This window comes from Quercus lobata, chromosome 2 (assembly GCF_001633185.2).
Source record: "Quercus lobata isolate SW786 chromosome 2, ValleyOak3.0 Primary Assembly, whole genome shotgun sequence".
NCBI lineage: Eukaryota > Viridiplantae > Streptophyta > Magnoliopsida > Fagales > Fagaceae > Quercus > Quercus lobata.
The window spans coordinates 7,876,263-7,900,299 of record NC_044905.1 but is presented as its reverse complement, the minus strand read 5'-3'; the positions used below and the strand labels follow the sequence as shown (position 1 = coordinate 7,900,299).

The following is a 24,037-nucleotide window of genomic DNA, read 5'->3' as shown; positions in this document are numbered from 1 at the left end:
TCAGACTTGTCTAATGTTTTTTACTCAATCTGTAAGAACTGTTGCAAACTCTGGTTTAGGATTTGATTTTTAAGTAATGAATTTCCTCTGTTGCCATTTACCAACTTACCATTATAATAATTAAAGGCAGACCCGTTGCTAGGCCTGTGCTGCTATTGACCTAACAAAAGCGCACTTAAACGTTTGACATTGTAACACAATAACGAGAAAGTTATCATACCTACAAATCTACAATTGCAATCTAAATTGGATCTATCAAATCCCGCAGACGTCTCTTACGCATTAAACAAATTTGTTTGCAACAAAATAGAATTTCATTAGAGTAAGCAGAACATAAGCCCCTCAAAACAAGCTTTAATCCAACACACAGGTAAGTTGCTTCAAAGAATAAATTTGATAAATGAAACCGCAGGTTAAATGGAACAATCACAACTGAATACATCTTTGACAGCATAAACAGCCGTTTTCAAGGGTTTAATGAGACCAGCAAGCATAAAGAACAGTCATCTAGGCATGGGAACAAAGCATATGAAATTCTGGGCATTAAGTAGGGTAAACGACCAAACCTACACAAGCCATATTCTTCACAAAGCACCCATCCTGGGGACTAAAATCTTTGATTCAGAAGGGACCAAATCTTAGCAGGAAAATTACATGATGACCACAACCATGGCAAGCGATTCAAATGTAAAATCAGTGTAATCACCCAAGAGCAGGGAATAAGAACCTGTGCTAAACAGAAACTAGATAAACAAAAAATAATATTGCATAATCAGTAATGTTCATCAAATTGGACTAATAATGTACAGCCACCTTTTGAAGCAGATAAATATGCCAAAAAAATGTAACAGTGTCTTCTAAGTATTCACTAATATATTGATCAGACAGGAATTGCCAAGCCCTTCTTTGCCATGCTATCCAAGACATCATTGAGAGCCTGACACAGGCCGACTATCTGCAAAAAACCACAAAAATAAAACTAAGAGCTGCTGAAAGGGAAACTCTGCTATGAGAGCTACTTATCAGCCACTATAGTATTTCAGGACCTAGCCACTGTAGGTTGGCAAACAAGCAGAAAATTTTACTTCATTTATTTGGAGGATTAGCAATTTGGGAGAAGCAAGGGTTAAATAAACATGTGGAGATTTACAATTAATTATGCAGGCAACAGCTATATTTGAATTCTATAAGCATCTTTGTTAGACAATAGAGTTCGTTCATCTTTTAGGTCCAGTAGTACGATAGAATAGCAATCAAATCTGAGAATCACCTGTTGATCCCACTGTTGCAGCTCTTCAGTGTCATCTTCAAAATGTATGACGGCCTCCACCTGATATGAGATAATTCAGATATATCACACAATATGATAAATATAAATATGCAGCTGTTCTTTTCATTCCTTTGCCCACCCCCTCCAGTCATTAAAAGAACCTTAGGTTTAGTCAACACATAATCAAGGGAACTAATCTGAAATTAGCCTTTGGAAAGAATTAGGGTAAAAAAAGGACATGTTAATTAAGTAGGTATTTGGTGAGTCAAATGCAGTAAGAATGTATTTTCACCATAGCAGTAAAAAAAAAGGACATGTTAATTAAGTAGATGACAGATTCTCAAAATTTTAAAAAGGAAGACGAAGAAGATGAAGAAAGTGACAGGGAGTATGATTTTGGATAGGATAGAATGGGGAGAAAATACAAGTGGTCAACCCCGATTAGTCTGTTGAAGTTGAGGATCCATAGCCAACCCCAAAGGCTTTGTTGTTGTTGTAATTGCAGTAAAATTATTCTTGTCCAAATTCAGGTAATTCATTTAAAATGAATGTGTTGGGGTGGGTGGATGGGTAGGTGTGGGCATGAGAACAAGATTCCATACAGCGTAAAGTGATTACAACAAAAAGACCTTTCAATTCTTGGCAGGAAACAAAAATGTTGAAATTTTTTTGCAATCAAACACACCTAAAATTCTACAAACCTATGATATTTCTCAGTTTGTTAGGATATGATTGATACAAGCACTTAATGGCTGGAAAGGAAAAAAAATTCTGAGCCATAAGCAGTTATCGATACCTGATCAATTGATCCCCTCATTCTATCTTCATAAATCATTCTCGACGCTATCTTTTCAGCCTGCAAGTCAAATAATTCTTTTAGGGCCTACACACAGTATCAAAATGAGAGAAGCAGGGATTTTAAAAATAGTAACAAACTAGATTAATACAGATATATAAAGGAACGTACCTTATGAGGATCAATGCCCAGCAAGGTGCCCAACTCATCAAAGCTATGGCAGAGAAATGACAATATTATGGAGTCGTCCAGCACTAACATAAAAGGAAAAAAAAAACTAACAGCAGCATATTTTGAACCTTATATTTGTATAGAGCTTGCTTGCACTCAAAAGATTATGCTCAATCATAGCACGATCCAGAACAGTAAAATTGTCTGGCAGAAGTGCTTTCTGTGGATAAAATAGAAGTTGAGACAAACACATTATGGCTCGCAACAAAAGTAAATGCTGTAAGCATGACACCTGAATAAAAAGAAGCAAACTTTTTTTTTTTTTTTGATAAGTAATGTAAGAATATTATTAATAATAGAAAAAGTGCCAAGCCGAGTACATTGGGGATGTACTATGGAAAAGAAGCAAACTTATATAACCTGATGTGCTTTTAATTCTTCGGCAAATGCGTCAATTTCAGGTTTTCTCAAAATTCTCTCCAAATACACCTGGTATAAACAGGTTAAAATGACATCGAAATTTTAAATAATTAGAGCAACAAGAAATGAAGCAAAATGTGTGCTGTATTCTTCAAGTGGGGGAGGGGTGAGGGGGGAAAGGGGGGGGGGGGGGGGGGGTTTACCTTTTGCAGTATAGGATAAATTTTCAACTTTGAGCATCGTTCATCCTGAACCAAACCACAACACATCAGCTAAACAAAGCAAAGGATTTCTCAGAATGTAACCACTATTCATCAAGAGAGGGTGTTTACTTTGTATAAAGTCGCAAGAACACGAGATCGTTGAGGACCTGCAGCAGCCAAAATTGTACATGTCACAGCAGCAGAAAGAGCTTGCTCCAATGCTTCTTCATCAATCTCCCTGCAAAAAGAATAATGAGCCTTTAAGATCTTCAATTTGAGTGTTAAAAAAGGTGAAAAAGGTGACATTGTGTATTTGGATTATTTGAAGGAACTTTGGTTAAGTTTGAAAACATGTTGGCATGCAATAAATGCAGCCAATGATGCAGTAATTCGAAGACATGAAAAGGAAATGTGTAAAACACACAAGGATTCTGTTTATTGGAAATCAATCGATAAAGCAGGGTCATACTTAACAACCACGTGAAACTACACTTGAGATCAAAGACAACACAACAATCACAACCTTATGAAAAAGTTGGATAAGCATAGGTAAAATACCAAAAGAAAAAAAAAAAACATACTCATCTCCTATTTGCCGTTTTTCAATTTGTGATATGTCATAATAACGTAATGCTGCTTCCAAGAACTTCCTCTTCAAATCTAAAATTCTTGCATAACAAACCTGACAATGAGGAAAAGAGAAGAAAACAATTTAATAAAATGCTGAAAGATGTAGCCTTTAACACAATCATCTTCATTGACATGCCAATAATGTCAAACCTTATACTGTAAATTCAAGACTTCCTGCTGACTGTTGCTAACCAAAAATGAAGCCTTATTGATAAAAGCTTCTGCATTAACAGCATCATCATCCTGCCAAATAAGCAACCAACATAGTCAATAACTGTAGGGATACATATTAACATAATCTAAGACTAAAATATTGATTCAAGCATTATGATCATTAAGACAGTGCGTCACTGGAATGAGATGCTGCATAAGGAACCAAAGTCCCCAACTAAAAACACCACCAAGTTATAGACAAGAACAACATAACTGCTACCTAGCCATCTAGAGTTTGACATGAAACTGTACAGGGACTTTCTTTCTGAATGAACACACGGAGTCCAAAGAATATCCATATAGTAATCACAAACCAGTTAATTAATTATATCCAGTGAATGGGTCATATGGCAACCACTTGTTAAAATGATGCATATCCCAATGTTCTTTTACTAATATATCCGCACTTACAAAGGTTTCCAAGTCAGTTTACTTTGAATATCAATAGAAAAACAAGAACCCACAAACGAAAAATTATAGTACTCTAGTATCTTTTTTAACAAGTTGGTATTCAAATTATGGCTATTGTTCTTTGAGATGAATACCAAAGAAACATTTATCAATGCTATTCTGCCCAACCTCTATGCTCCATAGGTGAAACCTTTTTTTTACCTCCAAGACATACACACACAACCCCCTATAATCCACCCTGGTGTGGCCATTTCCAATGATTAGTACGTCCAGTAATGCCCAGCGTGCAACACTCATTTTAATATTTACCAATGAAAAAAATAAATTCTAATTAGTGTTTGTTTGGTTTGCGCGTCCGCGTTTCAGGCTTTTTTTAAAAAAAAAAAACCAGCGCCCCATGAACAGTGCAAATAGGCATGTGAACAGTAACCGGAAAATGATTTTTTTTATTTTATTGTTTTCAGTTTTTAGTTTTCAGCAAAATAAGCAGTATCCAAACGCACACTTAATCTAAAGATTATACTTGTAGAGGAAAGTCAATACCTCAAGATAGAGGCGAGCAATTTGGACACATTTTGTCAACCTGAATGCATCGTCGATCACTCTGATGGAGGCATCCCAAAAAAATAGAGGAAGAAATATTTCAGAGATGATTCATGTTGAAAAAAAAAATATTCATAAACATACCTGCATTTAATGAGCAATTTTTAAAAATAATAATGAAAAAAAAAATTAAATGGATCTTACTCTCAGACCTCATTCCAGAATCTAGATCAATGCCACTGAGCATCTGAGCCGCTTTGGACCACTGCTGCTCAGACTCATATAATTCAGCAAGTTTCTCCCTGATAATTAACACCTGCACCCCATGCAGACAGATAACAAGTTTCTTAAAACAAAATCAACTCAATTCACAAATATAACCAAAAAATATTGTTTTGTAGATGACCAGGAAAAAATGACCATACTTTCCTATTACAAATGAATAAGATAAAACACAATAACCAGAAAAACCAGCTTAGCACGTAATATAAATTCTCTAAATCATGAAAAGAAAAAAAAACTCCCATAGATGCATGCATTGGTCTCCAGCAGTCTCATTAACTCAAGTCTGAGATACAAAGCTAAGATTCTAGATAGAATCAATGCCTGGTCAGTTAGGAATTTATCATTTGCAGGCAGGTTATAGCTTCTCCAATCAGTCCTATGCAACATTCAGAGGTTTTGGTGCAGCATATTCATCCTACCAGAGAAAGCGATTGCTACTATTGAGCAGTGCTTCAATAAATTTCTTTGGAAAGACAAAGGTGCAGGTAGATGAAGTGTTAGAACGGCATTGGATAAAGTGTGCTTACCCAAACAATAGGGTGGCCATAGTTTGAAAAGGGTTGCGGATTGGACAAAGCTTCAACAATGAAGCTCTTTTATACCCAAGCTGGTTCCTTATGAGTTGCTTGGGCGCAACAAATTTTTTAAAAGTGGTTTATGGAGATGATTTCTTAAACTGAGGCAAGAAGCTAGGAAATTCTTGAGCTTTGAGGTAAAATATGGGACAAGGATTTTCCTATGGCATTATATGCTGCATCCAGATGGCATATTGTTTCAAAGATATAGGCAGAGGGTCATTTATGATGCAGCTAACCGCTTTAAAGCAAAATTTGAATATGTTCTAAAGATGATGCAGTGGATCTAGAAGGCTGATAGATCTAAGCAACTTGTGAATATTCAAAGTAGGCTCAGTTTAGTCCAGTTGAAAGCAAAAGGGCATTATGGGCTTCATATAATAGATACAGTTGTGCCAATACATGGGAGGAAATTAGGGAAAATGGGTTGATAGTATATTGGTTAAAGCAGCTATGGTTTGATCTCAACCTATCCCTTGCACATTCCTTTATTGGATGGTTAGCTGTGAATAACAAGTTCGCAACCAACGAGAGAACAATTCAATGGGTATATAGCAGATACATAAATCGTGTCCTACGTAATGCCTTCATAGAAAATAGGGATCACTTGTTCTTCCACAAAAACTATATCGGACGGTACTGTGGATCTATGCTTGGTTTCAGATGCCAACTAGTTGGAATGAATTTAGTTGATTGGTCATTTTTTTCCCCCTTTATTATTGTTACAACAAGTGGGGGAGACGGGATTCGAACCCTGGTTCTCTTCCTCATAAGGGAGACCAAGCAATACTGCAAAGCTACAAGAGTGATTCAGTTCTTAATAGAATTGTATGTTGTACATGAAATATTAACCTACTTTTTAGTTCTTTGGATTCGCCTCCAGCCAGCAAAACCTAACAGCAACTAACCCCACCTGTCAAATGGAGTTGCCGGGTAAGCCAGGGGCATTCACCCCCTATTCCTGTTAGTTTAGATTGCTCTGTGTGACAGTTGCTATGAGCTTGTGTTGCCCTATATTTCATGTACTATTTTTGCTCTATCATCTATTAATGTTGCAATAAATACTTCTCACCGATTCTTCATCAACAAGATCAAAACGAACCTGTTCTTCGAACGAAACGACACGAGGCTGAATCTGAGCAAGTGCATAATGCGCAATATCCTTTTGTGCCTCGGGTTCCAATTTCCCTAACTCTTGCGCAAAGGTCTGCAAAAGCTGCCGCGACACCACCAATGGAACGTCGTCGGATAACACTGCAATGATGCCATAGCCGATAATTCAAGCATTATTGAAATAGTTATAGAAATAAACCAAAACAAAAAGAGGGAAAAGCAAACGAACCGTGATCGATGAATTTCTTGGCACGAACGACGTCGTTGGAGGAAATAACGGTGGCGAGAATGTGCTTGTACTGCTCGATCTTTTGCCTTTGGTCTGTGATCGCAGAGGCGCTAGCGAAAGCACTCTCCATGGCTGACTTCTCTTCTCAGATTCTCTCACTCACAAGACTGAAACCCTAAACCCTGAAAATTGTGTTTGTGTATTTGGGAAAATCAGTTGGCTCCTTCACTGGCAGTGTCTCAGAGCGCTAATAATTCCTATTGGGCAGCGTCTCTTTGCTAGGAAATATCAAGGGAAACCTCATCTTATATTTCTTCCTAATTTTTTACTCTCACTCTCAAAATTTTCTCCGAATGACTTAAAAAAAAAAATTTAGTTACAAAATTAATTATAACTTAAAACTATAATCTTATTCAATAAAATAAAAATTACTATATATTTTGAAAATTTAACTGATAAATTACATATTTTTTACACACTTAATATAGATGTCAAATTTTGTGTCAATCGAAAATTATTTACTATATAATCTATAATCTTATATTTTATGCACAATTTTAAATTACAAAAACTTGCAATTTAAACAATTTATTAATAACATATCTATTGATCTTTAATTTTCTATAAATTTTGCAAACATTAAGAATATAAGAAGAAGATGTAATCCAATAATAAATTTGTTAAAATTCATCTTCAATAAAAAAATATTAAGTAATTTTGAAACTAAATTTTGTCCATATTTGATCAACAATTTTTATTCTTTTATGAAAATTTCATAACATGGAAAATAAAATTGTGAATCCATATGAAAAGTAATCTCCACCACTCAAAATTAACCATTTCAACATGTAAAATTAAGTATGTCCCTAGATTTATTGATATTTAATTATTCTTAACATTTTTGCCTTGATAAAAGTAAAAATTTTAAATAATTTCATTTCACAAATTATCAGGTGATAAGCTATGAATAATGGTAATAAAAGTAATGTTGCTGCGGGTTTCAACTTTCAAGTAAAAAATATTGTTTATCACTCACTAAATTCTTTATAAAGGGGAGGGGGGACAATTTTCCCTTTATGTTAGAGAGAATGAGTAAATATCCTAAATTCGTTACTTCCTTAGTTAAATTTACCGGAATCTTTTGGAGAAGTTATTGGTCATACACTACAAAGAAGATAAAAAGTTAAGAATTGCATTATTATTTTCTTGGATTTTATTTGTAATCATGGTAATTTTGTTAGAATTAACTGCAAAGGTATTGAATAAAGGATATTTGCTCACTTTCATAACATAAATAGAAGAATCTTTTGGTTTCAAAAATAAGAGGGAGGAACTGTGAACTACCTAAAAAAACACTCAGTATATACCATCTTAAAAAAATTAATAGTTACACTACGAGCCAAATTAATAGATATACTATGGGTAAATTGTAGGCTACTAAGTTATATTTAGGGTTTTCTAATTTTATTATTTTACCTGTTGTCTTTTTATTTAATTTCAATTTGTTTTTTAGTCAAAATTTAAAATACTTTTTTTTTTTTTATATATATATATTTGATTTGGCTTTGTGGGAAAAATCCATTTGAGTTAACAATAGGGATATAGTATATGCTAATAATTTATTTATTTGGTGACGTGGAACCTCGTCAAAGTAGGGCCTTTTGGATCCATCTATCAAGACTAAACCACAAATACACGATCTCACCCTGACAAAACCATGATGTGGATTACATATTTGAACATCATGATCAAAACACCTGTCTTCTATTTCATTTAGCACTCTTACAGCTGTCTCTCCCATTTATATTTCATTTCTATTTTGTCAGTGATGGAGCTAACTCATCAAGAATGACAAAATACTTCCCAATCTATCTTGAACTTAATCTGCCACACTTTTACCTAAAAGACAAAATGGGACACCTCTAATCTGACTCTTCTCCTCTCTATTGCCATCCCTACTTAAGAGACTAATTTATACAACATTCCCATGCAATCACAATATACGAGTGTATTTGGAGGCCCATCAAATGTGAGGATAACATGGGCAAAACTTCCATCCAATGTATTGACTTGACACAACACCAACACATGGTCATTTCTAGACACGTATTAGTTTCATATTGTATTCAAAACACTAGTAGACATGAGACAAACTTGAATAACATAAAACTGTCTCACAAATGTTTTCAAAAGTCTTGTAACTAAATTAACAATGATAGTTGCATTCAACATAAACATTTGTTATAGCTACAAATGTTCTCTAATGACTAATTTATCCATGATTTAAATATTTCGTCTTTCTCAAATATATCCAATTATAAATATATATATATATATATATATATATATACATATATACTTTCCTTGTCCACTAGTGCGAGCCAAATGTTGTCACAAAATTGTTGTTTCATGTGTGTTGAGTGTGTCATGAGCGGAAACGCAAAACAAGTGGAAAAGGTGAAAAAGATTAGGGAGTGCACTTCATATATAACTTCGGACTTCCCATCCTATAATTACAACACAGTTTCTCTCCCCTAACAAGAGAAGAATCGCCACTATCACAATATCTCTCCCACACTTTTCCATATCCTCAAACACCGAGCTCCAAAACCATTCCTCACGATCTCTCTAATCACAGTCACCGACTCATATTTAAATTTATATATATATAAAAAAAAAAAAAAAAAAATCCACCGCACCGAAATGGATAGCACCGGTTAGTCTCAGTTTTTGTTTTTTTCTTTCTTATTCCCTTTTATCAACGTTGCGTTTTTTGGGTGGCGGTGCTTTGATAATCGTACAGTTATCTAAAACGTGTTTGTTTCGTTTGAAAATGAGCATTTCAATCCTTCTGAGTGATTAGATTCTGAGTTCTTTTCTTTTTGTTTCCGTTACTATAATATTTTTCTATGCAACTGAAACGGATTCGTTTGCCTCTGATTTTGATTTTATTTGTCGAAGCTTCAATGAGTCTAGGGCTAATTTGTTATTGTAATTGTGTGTTTTAGAGTTTTAATGATAGTTTGATTGGGGTTTTATGGGGGGTTTTGGAGGCTAATATGGTGAAAATAATGTGTTATATGATGTGCAATGCATTAGTGTTGTGTTTTTAATTTAAGTGACATTGGGGTTTATATGAGTTTGATTTGATTTCGGATTATTGTAAATAGCGTTGGATTTGATTTGATTTGATATACGAGATGTGAATGTGCCGGGGGAAGCAAATTCGTGGACTTAAATTGAATTCAGTCTTATTCATTTGAATTGTTATCATGTTCGGTTATTTTGTTATCTAGGAAATCCAAACGAGTTTTGGAATATGAGATCAATCTTTTGGTGATATATATAAATATATATATTTTTTCTTTATTGAGAATGTAAATATTGGAATTAATTGAGTTTTTTCGACAAATGTTGATGCACCTGGCAGAGAATTCTCAGGATATTGTAGTGCCGCCAGTCGAAGGTGTTGCTGGAGGAGGAACAGCCTATGGATGGACTGATGATGGTGGTTTACATGGGTCGAATCCACTAAAGGGATCAATTGATCCCACAGAGGTTCAGACCGCAGATTTAGTGCATGTGTGGTTCATGCCAAGCACAATGAATGTTGGACCGCAAGAAATGCCCAGACATTTGGAGCCTGTAAGCATGATTATGTTATTTCTCACCAGTGCTTAATGCTTGAAATTGTTCATTATGTGCTACATTTCATGGTAGGGGATCTAGAGTTCTAATTTTCTGTGACCGGGCATAAGATGCATGTTTGAGTTAATGTAGAGCCCTTTACATCCTAAGGGCACACACTTGTATTTATTGATTATTAACTATTCAGGTAATGTAGATTAGTTAATGTACTTATATATGCATGCTTATTAGTTCTCTTGAGATCTTGCATATGTGGGCTGTGGCCCATTGTTGTATAACAATTATGTGCAAAATGAATGTGGGTCCTTTACACTCCTAGACATATGCGTGTAATGAGGAATTGATCATGTAATACACCTTAATCAATATGCTCACATTTATTCTCGTTGGTTTGCCCAAAATAATGCATAGAATTTCTTGCTTTCTACACGAAATTACTTCTTTTGTGGGGTCAAGGAGAGGTGACTGGTAGGTAGCCTTACCCCCAATTTGTTTTTGGAGAGGTTGATTCCTAGTGCTTTCAACAAACATTGTGTTCTACTGAATAGCGTTTTCATTCTAATTTTAGCTTGAACCTTGTGTTCGATATGATACACACCGTTTTCTTTTCAATATGATATAAAACATGATATTAATACTACGGAATTGTTGAAGTATTATCTAGATTATTTAAAACAAAAAAAGGACGCGGAGCTTTGACATTTAATTCCACCCCTGTTGGATGATAGTTTGCTGTGGCATTTCTGATTTATAAAATCTACAGGACAGATTTCTCTTCTCTCCCCATCACATCCCAAATGATAAAAAGAGCGGCACTACACTACAACCCCCATTTGGGGGCTTCAATCAGCATTCGCCACATGCATTGGGAATCGGATGGGAGAAGAGACCGGAGGTGGAGACTTTAAGATAGGCTTTTTTGTCTGGCATCAGTGCATCACGCAGACAAAGTATCATTGACATTTTGGATTTGTTTTCATTTTTGTGTGCATAAATTTGAATTCAATCCTCTGTGTCCCTTGTAAATGGAGTAGTCTCTTTGCAATAAAATAAATCTTTACCTATAAATAAAAAAATTTGAAAAAAAGATTTGGTTCACAATCTTGACTGCAACTGTTAACTTATTTTTTGGGTGGGGATGCTGGAGAGTGTTAAGGGGCCTGTGATTCTAGAAAATTTTAACTATTTTGTGCATATTTGATCCCCTTTCTTGTTGGTGATTCTATATTTGTTGCTTTCATGTGTAGAATTGAATTTTTCTTTCTTTAGTTTTATCCTGTCTTGTTGGTAAGCTTAAAGTCAAACACTTATTCTGTTACCATAGTGACTTGCTTCTAAAATTTGGTTTATCTTGAAGATAAATCTCCTGGCAGCTAGAAATGAGAGAGAAAGTGTTCAAGTTGCTCTACGTCCAAAAGTTTCTTGGGTTGGTTCAGGTGTGGCAGGGGTTGTGCAGGTTCAGTGTAGTGACTTATGTTCAACATCTGGTGACCGGTTAGTTTTTTTAATACACATTGTACTGGGTATAGCTATATCCCCTTCGTAATCAGCTGATGTTGGCTGTGGCAGGTTGGTTGTTGGACAATCAGTAAGGTTGCGGCATGTTGTGCCCATATTAGGTGTTCCAGATGCTCTTGTGCCCCTTGATCTTCCAGTCGGTCAATTAAACCTACTTCCAGGGTACTGACCACATTAATTATCTTATGGCGCTTTTTATTATTATTTTTAATATAAAAAATACAACTGCTGGCTATTGATGTCCAAACTGAGTTTGTTCGCTTTTCCCCCTGCTGCAGAGAGACCACCGCAGTATGGGTTTCCATCGACGTTCCAAGCACGCAAGCCCCAGGTCAATATGAGGGGGAGGTCATCATTACTGCTGTAAAGACAGATGCAGAGTGAGTATATTTTTCTTAACCTAGTTACTCCTATTGTGTTGCCAACTTATGCATTTATTTCATATGGTTGATTAGGATCCTATTAAAATAGGGCAAATTACAAAGACCATCCCTGTTGTATGCCCTTAAAATATAGAGCTCCCATGTGTTTTATTTTGTGACACCCACTTCCCTTGTGGTTTGCTCTATGAGGCATTTCCGCTAACTTTAATGGAATTTGATGATGTGGCAAGTGTCGACATCACCTATTGGGAAAGAATTAAAACAATTCTACTCTAAAGCTTATGCCTTGTGAACAGCCATAAACACAAATGAGGATTGAAGAAGAAAGATAGATAGAAAACCGAAAATGTGAGTATAGAAGTGATATTTTTCTTAAATTCTTTCTCAGTAGGTCATGTTAGCATTTTCCATTCCATCAAATTTCATTTAATTTAGCAGAAATGCCTCATAGAGCAAACCACAGGGGAGTAAGTGTCACAAAATAAGGCACACGGTAGCTTCATGTTTTCAGAGTATACCGCATGGGTGATTTTTGTTTTCAAAATATGGACATGAAGTTATCTGTGTTATCTATTCTGACTTTTGCAGATCTCGATCACAATACATGGGCAAAGCTGAGAAGCATCAACTTTACAGTGAACTTAGGAGCTGTCTTGACATTGTGGAGCCCATTGATGGAAAACCACTGGAAGAAGTGGTGGGTTTCTGAATCTATTTTTGCATATAATTTAATTTTTCTGTTGATCTTGGCAATATATAAGCTGTTCATATGAGCATTTGTTTTTTAGGTAGAAAGAGTGAAATCTGCCAGTACATCTTTAAGAAGAGTTCTTCTGTCTCCATCCTTTTCTGAATTCTTTTCAGATAATGGGCCAGTTGATATAATGGATGAAGATGCTATTTCAAACCTTTCAGTACGTGTGAAGTTAAATTTGACAGTTTGGGACTTCATTCTGCCTGTAACTCCGTCTCTTCCTGCAGTGTTTGGTGTATCCTATATGTTTTAAATTAAGTATTTGGGAAGTTAAACTTTGCTTTTGTTACACATTGTATTCAAGTCTCACACAAGTCCAGTTAATAAAGGAGATCTAAGCAAACCAATCAGTAAAGTTATATACAAGGTGGAGTTCAAGCCAAAATAAGACACTAGTAGTAGTCCATTAGAAGCTTGTAAATTAATGGACATGTCTTAATGAAGACAAAAGATTTAATTGAAGTGTTTGCTTGTGTCCTTCAACTATATTTTAGATATCTGATACTGTAATTGAGGATCGTTTTGGTGTTGAACATGGGACTCAAGAGTGGTATGAGGCATTGGACCAACATTTCAAATGGCTTTTGCAATTTAGAATCAGCCCATATTTTTGCAGATGGGGTGACAGCATGCGTGTCTTGACATACACCAGCCCATATCCAGGTAATTTACTGAATCAAGGCAAAAAATTCCCTTAAGTCATTATTAACAGTATTTCTTATTCAAAACCTGTCCTGTCTTTGTTGTAATCAGAATAGTTTTAGAAAATAGACGTGCTGAATCTTTTGTAATTTTCGTTTTTGTTATTCTAGCCGACCATCCAAAATCAGATGAATATTTTTCAGACCCGCGACTAGCGGCATATGCCGTACCATATAGTAAAGCTGTCTTCGGGTATACAGTCAGTTGTCCATGTTCACGCTTCTGTCAGTATATTTTCAATGAAAACTGATGAGTTTCCACCCACTTGTTGATATGCAACAGAAGTGATGCAGCGAAGGATTACTTGCTGAAAGAAATTGAGATATTGAGGACAAAGAATCACTGGAAGAAGGCTTATTTTTACTTGTGGGATGAGGTATGACCACTGTTGTAAAATAACAGCAAAAGGGTGCTGTTGGTTGTTATGATAATGAGAGCACAAGCCTTGGTTTAATTTTTATTTTTGGCCAGAAGATAAACAATTCCTTGGACGATATGTGGTTATTTGTTTTCACTCTACAGCTGTTCAATTAAAAAAAAAGATTCACAAAACATTGGTGTAGAGATTATTTTCACACTTTTTCGCACTTTGACAGAATGCACAATGAAATACTATCATTTTTTTCTTGTTGTATTGCTTTGACTTGTGTTAATGCTTAATCTCAATATTTATGATGGTTCCTGAAGCAATGCCTTTCTCTATGATTTGCTTGATGAGCTGATGTGCCTGCATTAATTTTTGACAGCCTCTAAACTTGGAACAATATGATTCCATTCGCAAAATGGCTAGTGAGATTCATGCTTATGCTCCTGATGCACGTGTTTTAACTACTTACTACTGTGGTATGAATTCCCTTCCTTCTGTTTTAATTACTCATTTTTTTGGCTATGATGTTAGTTTGTTTCTCTCCTGTTCTTTCTTCACGGCTTTTTTTGTATGATTCTGGAGATTTTCATGATCTTGTGGCCTTCTGTTTTCATTAGGAAGATCTTCCAGCTGAGCGCCACAGTCCTTATTTTATTTTTTTTCCTTTCTTTTGTTCCCCCCTCTTCTTTTTTCTCGCATGTGTGTGCACTCATGGTGTTATGACACTATTTCATAAATGGCAGAATTAATTTTATTAGGTATAAAGATAGGGAAAGATGATGCAAACATTGCAGCAGTTGAGGAAGGAGGTGCAAAAAATTGGTTATATGACAATTGATTAATTAATTAAATTTATTTTTAGTGGTGTATATATATATATTATATTTGAAATAAGTTATGTTTATTTTGGATTTAAGAAGTATGTAACAATAATGAAATGTTTGAAAATATATCTAAAATTAATTTAAAGACAATAAATATTGTTTAAAGTACGAACAAAAGAGTTCAAATAAACAACATTCAACATCAAAATAGAACAACTGAATTAAAAAATTATTTTTTCTTCTTGAGTGCATGCTTGACACGTTTGTGTCCGTGTCAGATGCATGTCCATGTCGGATACGTGTCCGACACCAGTATGTTGGTAATTTTGCCGTGCCGTGCTTCCCAGCATGAGGGTTACCTCCTAAACACCGGTAGATCATCCCTTTGGGTTAAAGCCCTGGTCTATGATCTCTCTCTTAAAGGATCTAAGAGTTCTAATAAAGGAAGATGTGGTTTAAGGATAATTGGAGGGGGATTACATAAAATATTTATAGGTGAATATCATTTGAATGATTACGCTGGGGAATTGAGAATTTAACTAGTTACCAGTGTTAGAAATTTAGGTGAAGAAGTGGGCCAGAAAGATGAAAATAGGAATAGTTCAAGGTATGCTATTTACATTAAGGCTTGGAATCCTCTTGGTGATGGTGGTCTTATGTGTTGAATATATTGTTTGTCAAGATTTTCTATGAAAAATGTCTTAACAAGATTGCTATAATTAATAAAGCAATTGATGAATGAAGGAAAAGTACCTTGGCACCTATCTATGAGATTTTATGAATAAAAGACTGAGTAGAAGTTAAAGATCAAGAAGCTTTCTTTTGGCGGCAATTAGAATTGAACTTTTGAATTCTTTCTTTGATTTGTCATTCCATTCACAAGGCCAAGCTTTTTAATTTTTGGGGGAAACATCATGTAAAACTATAAACTTGTCTAAATTGTTCACGCTGAAGTGCATTTTTTTTTTTGTAGATGTTGAATCAGGGTTGTTTTAGTGTGAAAAGATTTATTCTGTGACCTAGTTTTTCCCTAATTCAATATAATAGCTTGTAGTTTTTCTGGGAACTTCTTTGAGAATGATTTTTATGGCTGAAATTTATTTATTTTGAATTTTTTTACTAATGATGCATATGGGTGTGTGGTTCTTTTTCATTGAAAAGTATTTATCTTTATTTTCTCTATTCATGTTTGATATTGTTAAAATGTCAGAATGTTATCTCCTTTGTCAGCCTACAGTTGGACTTAATTTTCTCTTTTGGGTGATAATCATAGAGTTTTATAGGGGCTAGTATGGTTTCCTTGTTTGATTTACACTTTATGTATATGCATGTGTGCATGCACATGCTCAGTTAATTTGAACCTTCGTTTACATTTTAATATATTTCTAACCTTAATTTTTTTGTCTTTTGTGTAGGGCCAAGTGATGCACCTCTTGCACCTACTGCTTTTGAGGCTTTTGTAAAAGTTCCAAACTTCCTGCGGCCTCATACTCAAATTTATTGTACAAGGTATTGTTTTCAATTGGGCTTTCTAAATGCCAAGATTTTTTCACTCAGTTTTAGAATATGCACTTCTTGGTACTTACATTTCTTTATTAAGTCTGCTCGTTTTGGTACTTGGATTTCTTTATTAAGCCTGCTTGTTTGAGCAAGGAGAGGACTGGCAGATGAATTTGTAATCCACATGTAACTTGCAAATGATTCTAGTTTATACTGGAAGAATGATGGTTTCCAGTTCATGTATCAAGCTGAGTTTTTAGGAACAATGATTTTATCTAAATAAATACATTATTAACATTGGCTATTTGCCTTGACTAAATGGATTGGGTTCCTCATCTCACTACAAAGCAGAAAGTTGGGTCAGAATTGGAAAATATTTTGATGTGCATGACCCTCTATATGTGTTTCCTATGTCATGAAATTTTTAAGTGGATGGTATGCCTTGAGTTCATGTTATAGTCCTAATGACTTCAATTTTGTCTCTGGGAAGTGGCCATGACCTTAAATTTGAAGTCCAAAATATGTCATGCTCATTATTATTGAATATCTGGTTGAGATTGTGTTTGGGCTATCCTGGTGACTTATTTTATGCCATTGTGCTTGAACTGACTGTACCCTGCATGACGAGCACCTTTTACTGAATATCTTTCTCAAACATCACCATTATGTTTGCTTCAGAACTCAGGCAGTCTTCACTCTTATCATATGCATGTTATCAAACTTGATCTTAGGTTTGGTCATTTGTGGTTAAAGATTTGAAGGTAAAGACCCACTGGCCTTGATATATGAAGTGTGCAGAACTGCCATGTTGAACTTCGTTTTCTCTGATGACTTGTATCTTACATGTATTAAGAGGGTTCTCCCTCAACTCTTTTTAATAAGTATATGAGCGCATATCACTGAAATCATACGATACAGCTGACAATTAGTCCAAGGTTCTTTGTCACCTGAAAAGATTTAAACTTTATTTATTGCAGTGAGTGGGTGCTTGGCAATCGAGAGGATTTGGTCAAGGATATTATTGGTGAACTGCAACCAGAGAGTGGTGAAGTAATGTTCAACTAGATCTGTTCCCTTGGCTCTGAAATTTACTTTTCTTTAATATGTTACATATAATGTGGTTATTTATTTATTTTTCATTCATGATAAAAGATGTCAGAAAGATATGAGGTAGTGTTCCTGAATATACATCTTTATTACTTATCAATATATATCAGAAAGATATGTTTTCTCATTTCATCTTTGCAGCTTTTCCTGTTTATAGTTTTTCCAAAAATTTAGTTGCATTTACAGGACTGACTAATGCACACTGACACTATTGATTTGACATGTTAGGATCTAACCAGCACTTATATTCTATGGTTAATTTCCCTTTTTTTGTTTGATTTATTTTTTCTTCTAGTTAAAATTATAATAAATATAATAACTACCAGTAACCATGGGTGTGGTTTGTCAGACATGACAACCAGAACTCTCTGGTCCTGAAATCTTATTCGAATTTTTCTATTGAGAGATATAAATATTCCTTTGGGGTAAGTGTTTCTGTGTCTGGGTTTTAGTTTGCAAGCATGTCTAAGCCTACGTAGTTCCTAATTGCCTTGGTAACTGGTTACTGCAGTCTGTTCAGGCTTGGATGTGTCTCTTGATAGTGTGTATAAGAGGAATGAGCAGGTTACTGGAGATGCTGACTGCTCGGTTAGTAAAAGCTATGTAGAGTTGAATTACTGACTCAGGGTAAAGCCTTTGGAGCTTAAATTCCATGTTTAAATTAACAACTAACAACCAGCAGTCAATGCAAAGATGTACCAATTGAGTTTAGGTGATGGTTGAAATTGTGTGGTTTTACCAGCCAGTTGTAGCTCAGTTACCTCAGATAAGACTGTAAGAGGTGGTTTGTATAAGCCATCTGAGGTAGGGAGAACATCGTTAACCACAACTACTTAAATCACATGCTCTGAGACATGGCTAATTTCCGTAAAATTATAATAAATCCACTTGAAGATATGGATTTTTAGGTGGCAGCTGGAAGATTTTTTCAAATTTTTTTTACTTTGGTAAGTAAGGAATCATGAATATGTCATATATTACATCATGATGTCAGGCAGAAACTGAAAAGGATGAAACTAAGAGCACATTTGAATATTAGAAAACAATTCTTGTAGCCTTTACTGTTGTGAGTTTGGCTTGAAAACAAGAAGACAGGACCTGAATATAAACTTTTTCACCAATTCTTGAAATTTCATCACATTTGTTTAGATGTGGTGTTATTTATGGGAAGTTCAGAATCACTTTATGGTAATAAAGTTTGGCATTTACTCCTCCTAAGAAGGCCTAAAATAAAGGTTCTACTTACGTTCTTGACTGTCATGCTTGAGATCCTTGGTTGGTTGTAGTCCATACTTTCTCATACTTGGTAAAAAAAGTGCCCAAGAATTATCAAAGCGAATTCATTGCCATAAATTATTGCTTATGTAAAACAATTGCTCATGGGTTGTTGGATCTGCATCTTGATAGCATCGAGGAATTGTGATGTAGCATGCTGATTGTAACCTTTTTTTTTCTTTTCTTTTTTCTCAAAACAATGTTTGTAGCTATAAATTTGTGCAAGTTGAATCTGAACCTAAAAGCAAGAATGAAAGTTTCACTGGCAAAAGAAAAGTGGTATGGGTTACAAGTTGATAGTTTTCTAAGCAGAGAGTAATGGGCTTGAGCTCAAACCTTATTATAGTTACAGTATCCTCTCTTACTTAGAAAGCATGGCATGTGTGTGGTAAGTTGCTTTGGCTATATGACACATTTGACATAGGGTTTACCTCCTCAGCCTGTCATGTTAAAGTGAAGCACCGACAAATTTTTTGTTTTACTGCTACAATACCATGCCGGCAGGATATTTCCATAGGCATGATCCAGTAGATGTATCACTGATCTTGTACATGTTATCTGCATCTATTTATGTATTTTTTGGTTGATGACTGCAAATGCATTTTTGGACAAATTTGACCATAAATATTGCCATGCAGCTAGGCTATTGTACATGTAATGTCAGCGATGGCAACTTCAGGCTCCTTTTGCACATTGGGGTTGTAGATTGTCATCTTAAGTGCATTGCTTCTACTTTGCAGTGTTGTAATGAACAATGTGCTTTGTTTGCTTACTCATTGAAAGCTAGCTCTTCTTGAATATTGAATGGTGTTTACATTTTTGTAATCAAAATGATTTAGCAAGTTTCTAGCTTTCTTTGGATAATGCCTTATGAGTGTGAAGTTTAACTATGAGCTCTCCGATATTGGCATCTGAAACTTGTGGCTTTCTCATTTATTTATTTAGGTGTGAAAATGTTTTATCTTGTATGCTGATGTATTCTATTTCTATTTATGAACAAAGTTTAGCTACAAAATTAATTGTAACCTTAGTTTACAAACTTATTTAATATCTTTTTATTGGAGGTAAATTTTGACAAATCCACCATTGAATTACATCTTCTTCTTATATTCTCCATACTTGCAAAATTTCAAGAAAATTAAAGATAAAGAGCTATGTTATCAATAATTTTTTTTAATTGCAAGTTTTTGTAATTTAAAATTATGCACAAAATATAAGCTTATAAATCATATAGTAAATAATATCCGATTGACACAAATTTAACATGTGTATTAAGAGCGTGAAGAACGTGCAATTCAACAGTTAGATTTTCAAAATATGTTATAATATTTATTTTATTGAGTGAGTTTGTAGCCTTAAGTTACAATCAATTTTGTAGCTAAATTTTGTCCTTAGCTGAATATGCTGTAATCTACTTAATAGTCTAAAGTTTAATTCATTATTTTTTTACGAAATCAGTGAAGGCTGCATGAGATATATATTGTTGCCATTTTCAGTCAAATATGTTTAAGAAGTGAGTTTTCTCCTGATTGCTGTTGTCACCAAATGCATGATAACCCTAGATGTTCAAGTAAAAGATGTATGTTTGGATTGCATAATACCTATTATAGGGCATTAAGTCTATTACTTGCTGAAAGGAGGTAACTTTGTCTTACATGTAGGAGTGGTGGACATATGTGTGCATGGGACCATCTGATCCCCATCCCAATTGGCACCTTGGGATGCGAGGAACACAACACCGTGCTGTTTTTTGGCGGGTATGGAAAGAAGGTGGCACAGGGTTCTTATATTGGGGTGCCAACTGCTATGAGAAAGCATCAGTTCCCAGCGCTGAGGTATGTGCCTGGCCTTGTGGTCGTTTATCATTTAAAAACACCATTTGTGTGTGTGCTGAAATATTATGTATGCTTCTGAGCAGATTAGATTTAGGCGTGGCCTTCCTCCTGGAGATGGAGTTTTGTTCTACCCTGGTGAAGTGTTCTCCTCTTCACATGAACCAGTTGCTTCAGTTAGACTAGAGCGCATTCTCAGTGGTTTGCAGGTGAGACAAAATTTTTCATTTTTTATTGGTAAGTTACACATGCACTGATGCACCCCAATGAGTTTTGACCAATGACCTCACCCTCCACCCAGCAAGTGTCACTTGAGCCACTGCTCACTGGCCAAACTTTGAATTGATTCTTTCTGTCACCCTCAAAACTTTTGAATGTCAAGAAATGCTTCTTTTTTCCCCCTTATTTTGGGAGAGAGGAGTTCTCTCTCTCTTTTTTTGGGGGGGTGTGGTGGGGTTGTGCTGTAAGAACTGGTTTGATTTGACAGCTTCCAATTGTTTAGAAGAATCTGAGGTGGAAGTAATATAATATATCTAACAATTTTGAACCCTTTGAAAATGTCTAGCAATATTTAAGATCACATAATAATCTATGATAATTGTCATAATCACAATGGTTGCTCCTACTTTTAATGACTTTCATTTTTCCTTTGAATATTCTTCATTATCTTCATGCTATTTCATTAATTTATCCCTTCTTGCTTATACCATTGAATCATTGATTATACATAACATTTCACAAATATTTTCCTTTGGTTTCTAAGTTTGAGTCTTAACAATTTTTTTCCCTGTGGGTGGTGTTGAGTACTATTCTAATCTTTAGTTTGCAAAAGTTAGTATGCATGTTTGTTTAATATTTGTCTGGGTGCTTTATTAGGACATCGAGTACCTGAAGTTGTATGCTTCAAGATATGGTAGGGATGAAGGTCTTGCTCTTTTGGAGAAGACAGGGGTATACCTTGGTCCCGAGCGTTACACACTTGAGCACATGCCTGTTGATGTAATGCGGGGTGAGATCTTCAACATGTGTCGGTCATGAAGAAAGCTTTACGCACACTTCACAACATATGGCAGAAATGAAAGATTTCTCTTTCGGAAAAGACGCGTGAATCACACACTAGAAGATATGCAGTTAGATCTTCAACATGGACAGATATAGATATCAGTTTCTTACTGAGTTCACTGTCTGATTTTTATAGTAGTTTTCTACATTCATAGTTTCCCTTTCCTAGATAAATTAGTAAAGACAAGCTCGGGAACTTTTGTGCGACAGTGACGATGTGAACCCACATACTAGCACATGCACATAGGGGTTTAGTTGCACATAGGCAAATGTAATTTTGTATGAGACAATGATGGATTATTCCGAGGTTCATTTCAGCACTAAGTTGTCTGGCATGATACAATGTCGTTGACTCCACGAGCTGACTTCTTAGGTCTTGTGTTATGTCCCTGGTTGTTCAATACTGTTTACTGGTATAGGTGCTAGTTTAAATTGCCTTGTTATTGTAAAGGAATTTCAGCCTCTGGTTTAATCTTGTTTGTAAATGATTAGGCTCTCTTTTTCGGCCTGGTCTGGACTTGCCTTAGTTGCTGGACCACTTGAATCTTGATATTTTTTATTGAAAGTTTTAGACCCTGATCTATTATATTGCGGTGAATTATTCTCTTTTGGATGTTACCAGAATCGTTCAGAATTTTTGGTTTTGTCCTTTTCCAGTTTTAGATGCTGAACCGTAGGATAAATTTGTGTTAGCCTTCCATATAAAGCGAGGAAGGCCAAAGTTAGCTTAGGTTATGAAAATCAACGGTGAGAGAGTTTTTGTCCTAATTCTTAAAAAAAGCGTTACGCAATAGTGAGAGTAAATTTGTAAAGAAGAGAGCGAGATGGATTGTATTAACAGCATTACAAGAGCTCCTTGGCCTTGTGTGAAGGTGGCCTTTGGGAAAGGAAAGGGGTATTTTATTTTTCTATTTTGATTCCTGTAACAGTGCTCTTTTTCCCCCAAAACAGCAACAATATTAAATCTATAAACTACAATTTTTTTTAGTATGGTTGACATCAATGATATGTTTGTTGTGATTGGTATATAATAAAAATGGTATTAGTGGTGAATTTAGTTGAAAGTGTTGTTACTTCAATTACAACAGGCCATGTTAATATTTATGAAAAATATCTGGTTCAAAAAGTATTTATAAATAAACTTGTGAAAAGTGTTGTCTGCTCGGCATTATTTTATAGGACAGAGACCATTTTTTGCGCTTAAAGTTTGCCTGATTTTTCAATTTGGTCCTTAGGGTTTAAAAAATTGCAATTAAATACATAGTTTATAAAATTATCTAATTTGGTTGGCGCGCTAATTTGAACATTAATGTAACCTTCAAATTACATACTACTAGCCATAAAAAAAAGGGTACATACTTGTCATTCAAGTGGAGTAAAAACATAACCATTATTCTATATATTCAGTTATTCACTACTATTATCACATGGAAATGTGTTATTGACTTGAAATATAGTTTTATTTATTTATTTTTTTTAATTTTTAAGAAAAAAAGACACTTTCTGAATTTGAATTGAATTTGCAGGAAAAGTTCTGTATTTCAGGTTTGGTTGATGAGAAAATATTGAGGAAATTCAAGTTCTTAAAATGAAAAAATATATATGGTAATCTTTTAACAAACTTTGAAACTCAAGGACTAAATTTGAAAATGAGAAGAACTTTAATGATTGAATTGAATAATTTTAAGAATTTGAAGGATGTGATTGTTGCGTTTAAGTTTTAGGATTTAATTGAAAAATTAGTCAAACTTTTAAGCATCAAAGTTAGTGTTTACCCAAAAAATTATACTCAAAAGTCAATAGAAGTCCTAAAACATTGGGAAAACTCACGAATTGACGATCTTGTGTGGACTATATATGGGATCATATTGTGTCGAAATGTATGACAATTCTGAAATATGGGAAACTTATTTAGAAATAAGCTTTAGAAAGTTTCTCTCAAAAAAGAAAAGAAAAGCTTAGAAAGTGATTTACGGTGAAAAAAAGAAAAGAGAGGAGCCTAGAAAGTAGTTTGGAAAGAATTTTAACTTCATTTGAGCTTATAGCTCATCAATTGGTGCAGAACCCGTTATTTTGCATATGACAAGTATGACTAACTTTCATAAACTTTTCCTGTGTTAACTCATAAGGCCATTCTTGGGGTATTCTCTCTTTGGCAAACTGCGAGGAAACTTTCAATCCTAACAAAACTAATAATAATGTACAA

General features: G+C 34.8%; 2 protein-coding genes across 4 annotated transcripts; one reads left to right on the top strand and one right to left on the bottom strand.

Annotated features, from left to right (window-relative positions):
• Window positions 1–580: 580 nt before the first annotated feature.
• Window positions 581–7,149, bottom strand: LOC115974299 (COP9 signalosome complex subunit 4). Its single transcript, XM_031094577.1, has 14 exons — window positions 6,860–7,149; window positions 6,620–6,771; window positions 4,870–4,973; window positions 4,658–4,718; window positions 3,641–3,733; window positions 3,442–3,542; window positions 2,990–3,098; window positions 2,861–2,905; window positions 2,658–2,726; window positions 2,366–2,457; window positions 2,238–2,280; window positions 2,067–2,126; window positions 1,271–1,330; window positions 581–955 (listed from the first exon to the last, which is right to left on the bottom strand). Exons 1-14 carry the CDS (start codon window positions 6,987–6,989, stop codon window positions 881–883), a joined length of 1,194 nt encoding a protein of 397 aa, XP_030950437.1. The 5' UTR covers window positions 6,990–7,149; the 3' UTR covers window positions 581–880.
• A 2,117-nt stretch (window positions 7,150–9,266) lies between these two features.
• On the top strand, window positions 9,267–22,429 carry LOC115974298. Of its 3 annotated transcripts, none has more exons than XM_031094575.1 (16): window positions 9,267–9,575; window positions 10,290–10,504; window positions 11,865–12,001; window positions 12,077–12,187; window positions 12,304–12,405; window positions 12,997–13,105; window positions 13,197–13,397; window positions 13,657–13,825; window positions 13,975–14,056; window positions 14,150–14,240; window positions 14,611–14,707; window positions 16,471–16,564; window positions 17,533–17,605; window positions 20,599–20,772; window positions 20,856–20,978; window positions 21,646–22,429. In XM_031094575.1, exons 1-16 carry the CDS (start codon window positions 9,563–9,565, stop codon window positions 21,805–21,807), a joined length of 1,953 nt encoding a protein of 650 aa, XP_030950435.1. In that variant the 5' UTR covers window positions 9,267–9,562; the 3' UTR covers window positions 21,808–22,429. The 3 variants fall into 3 exon arrangements, with proteins under 3 accessions (XP_030950435.1, XP_030950434.1, XP_030950436.1); XM_031094574.1 differs by having other exon boundaries at window positions 9,269–9,575; window positions 14,147–14,240; XM_031094576.1 differs by lacking the exon at window positions 9,267–9,575 and having other exon boundaries at window positions 10,417–10,504; window positions 12,058–12,187; window positions 14,147–14,240.
• Window positions 22,430–24,037: the final 1,608 nt, after the last annotated feature.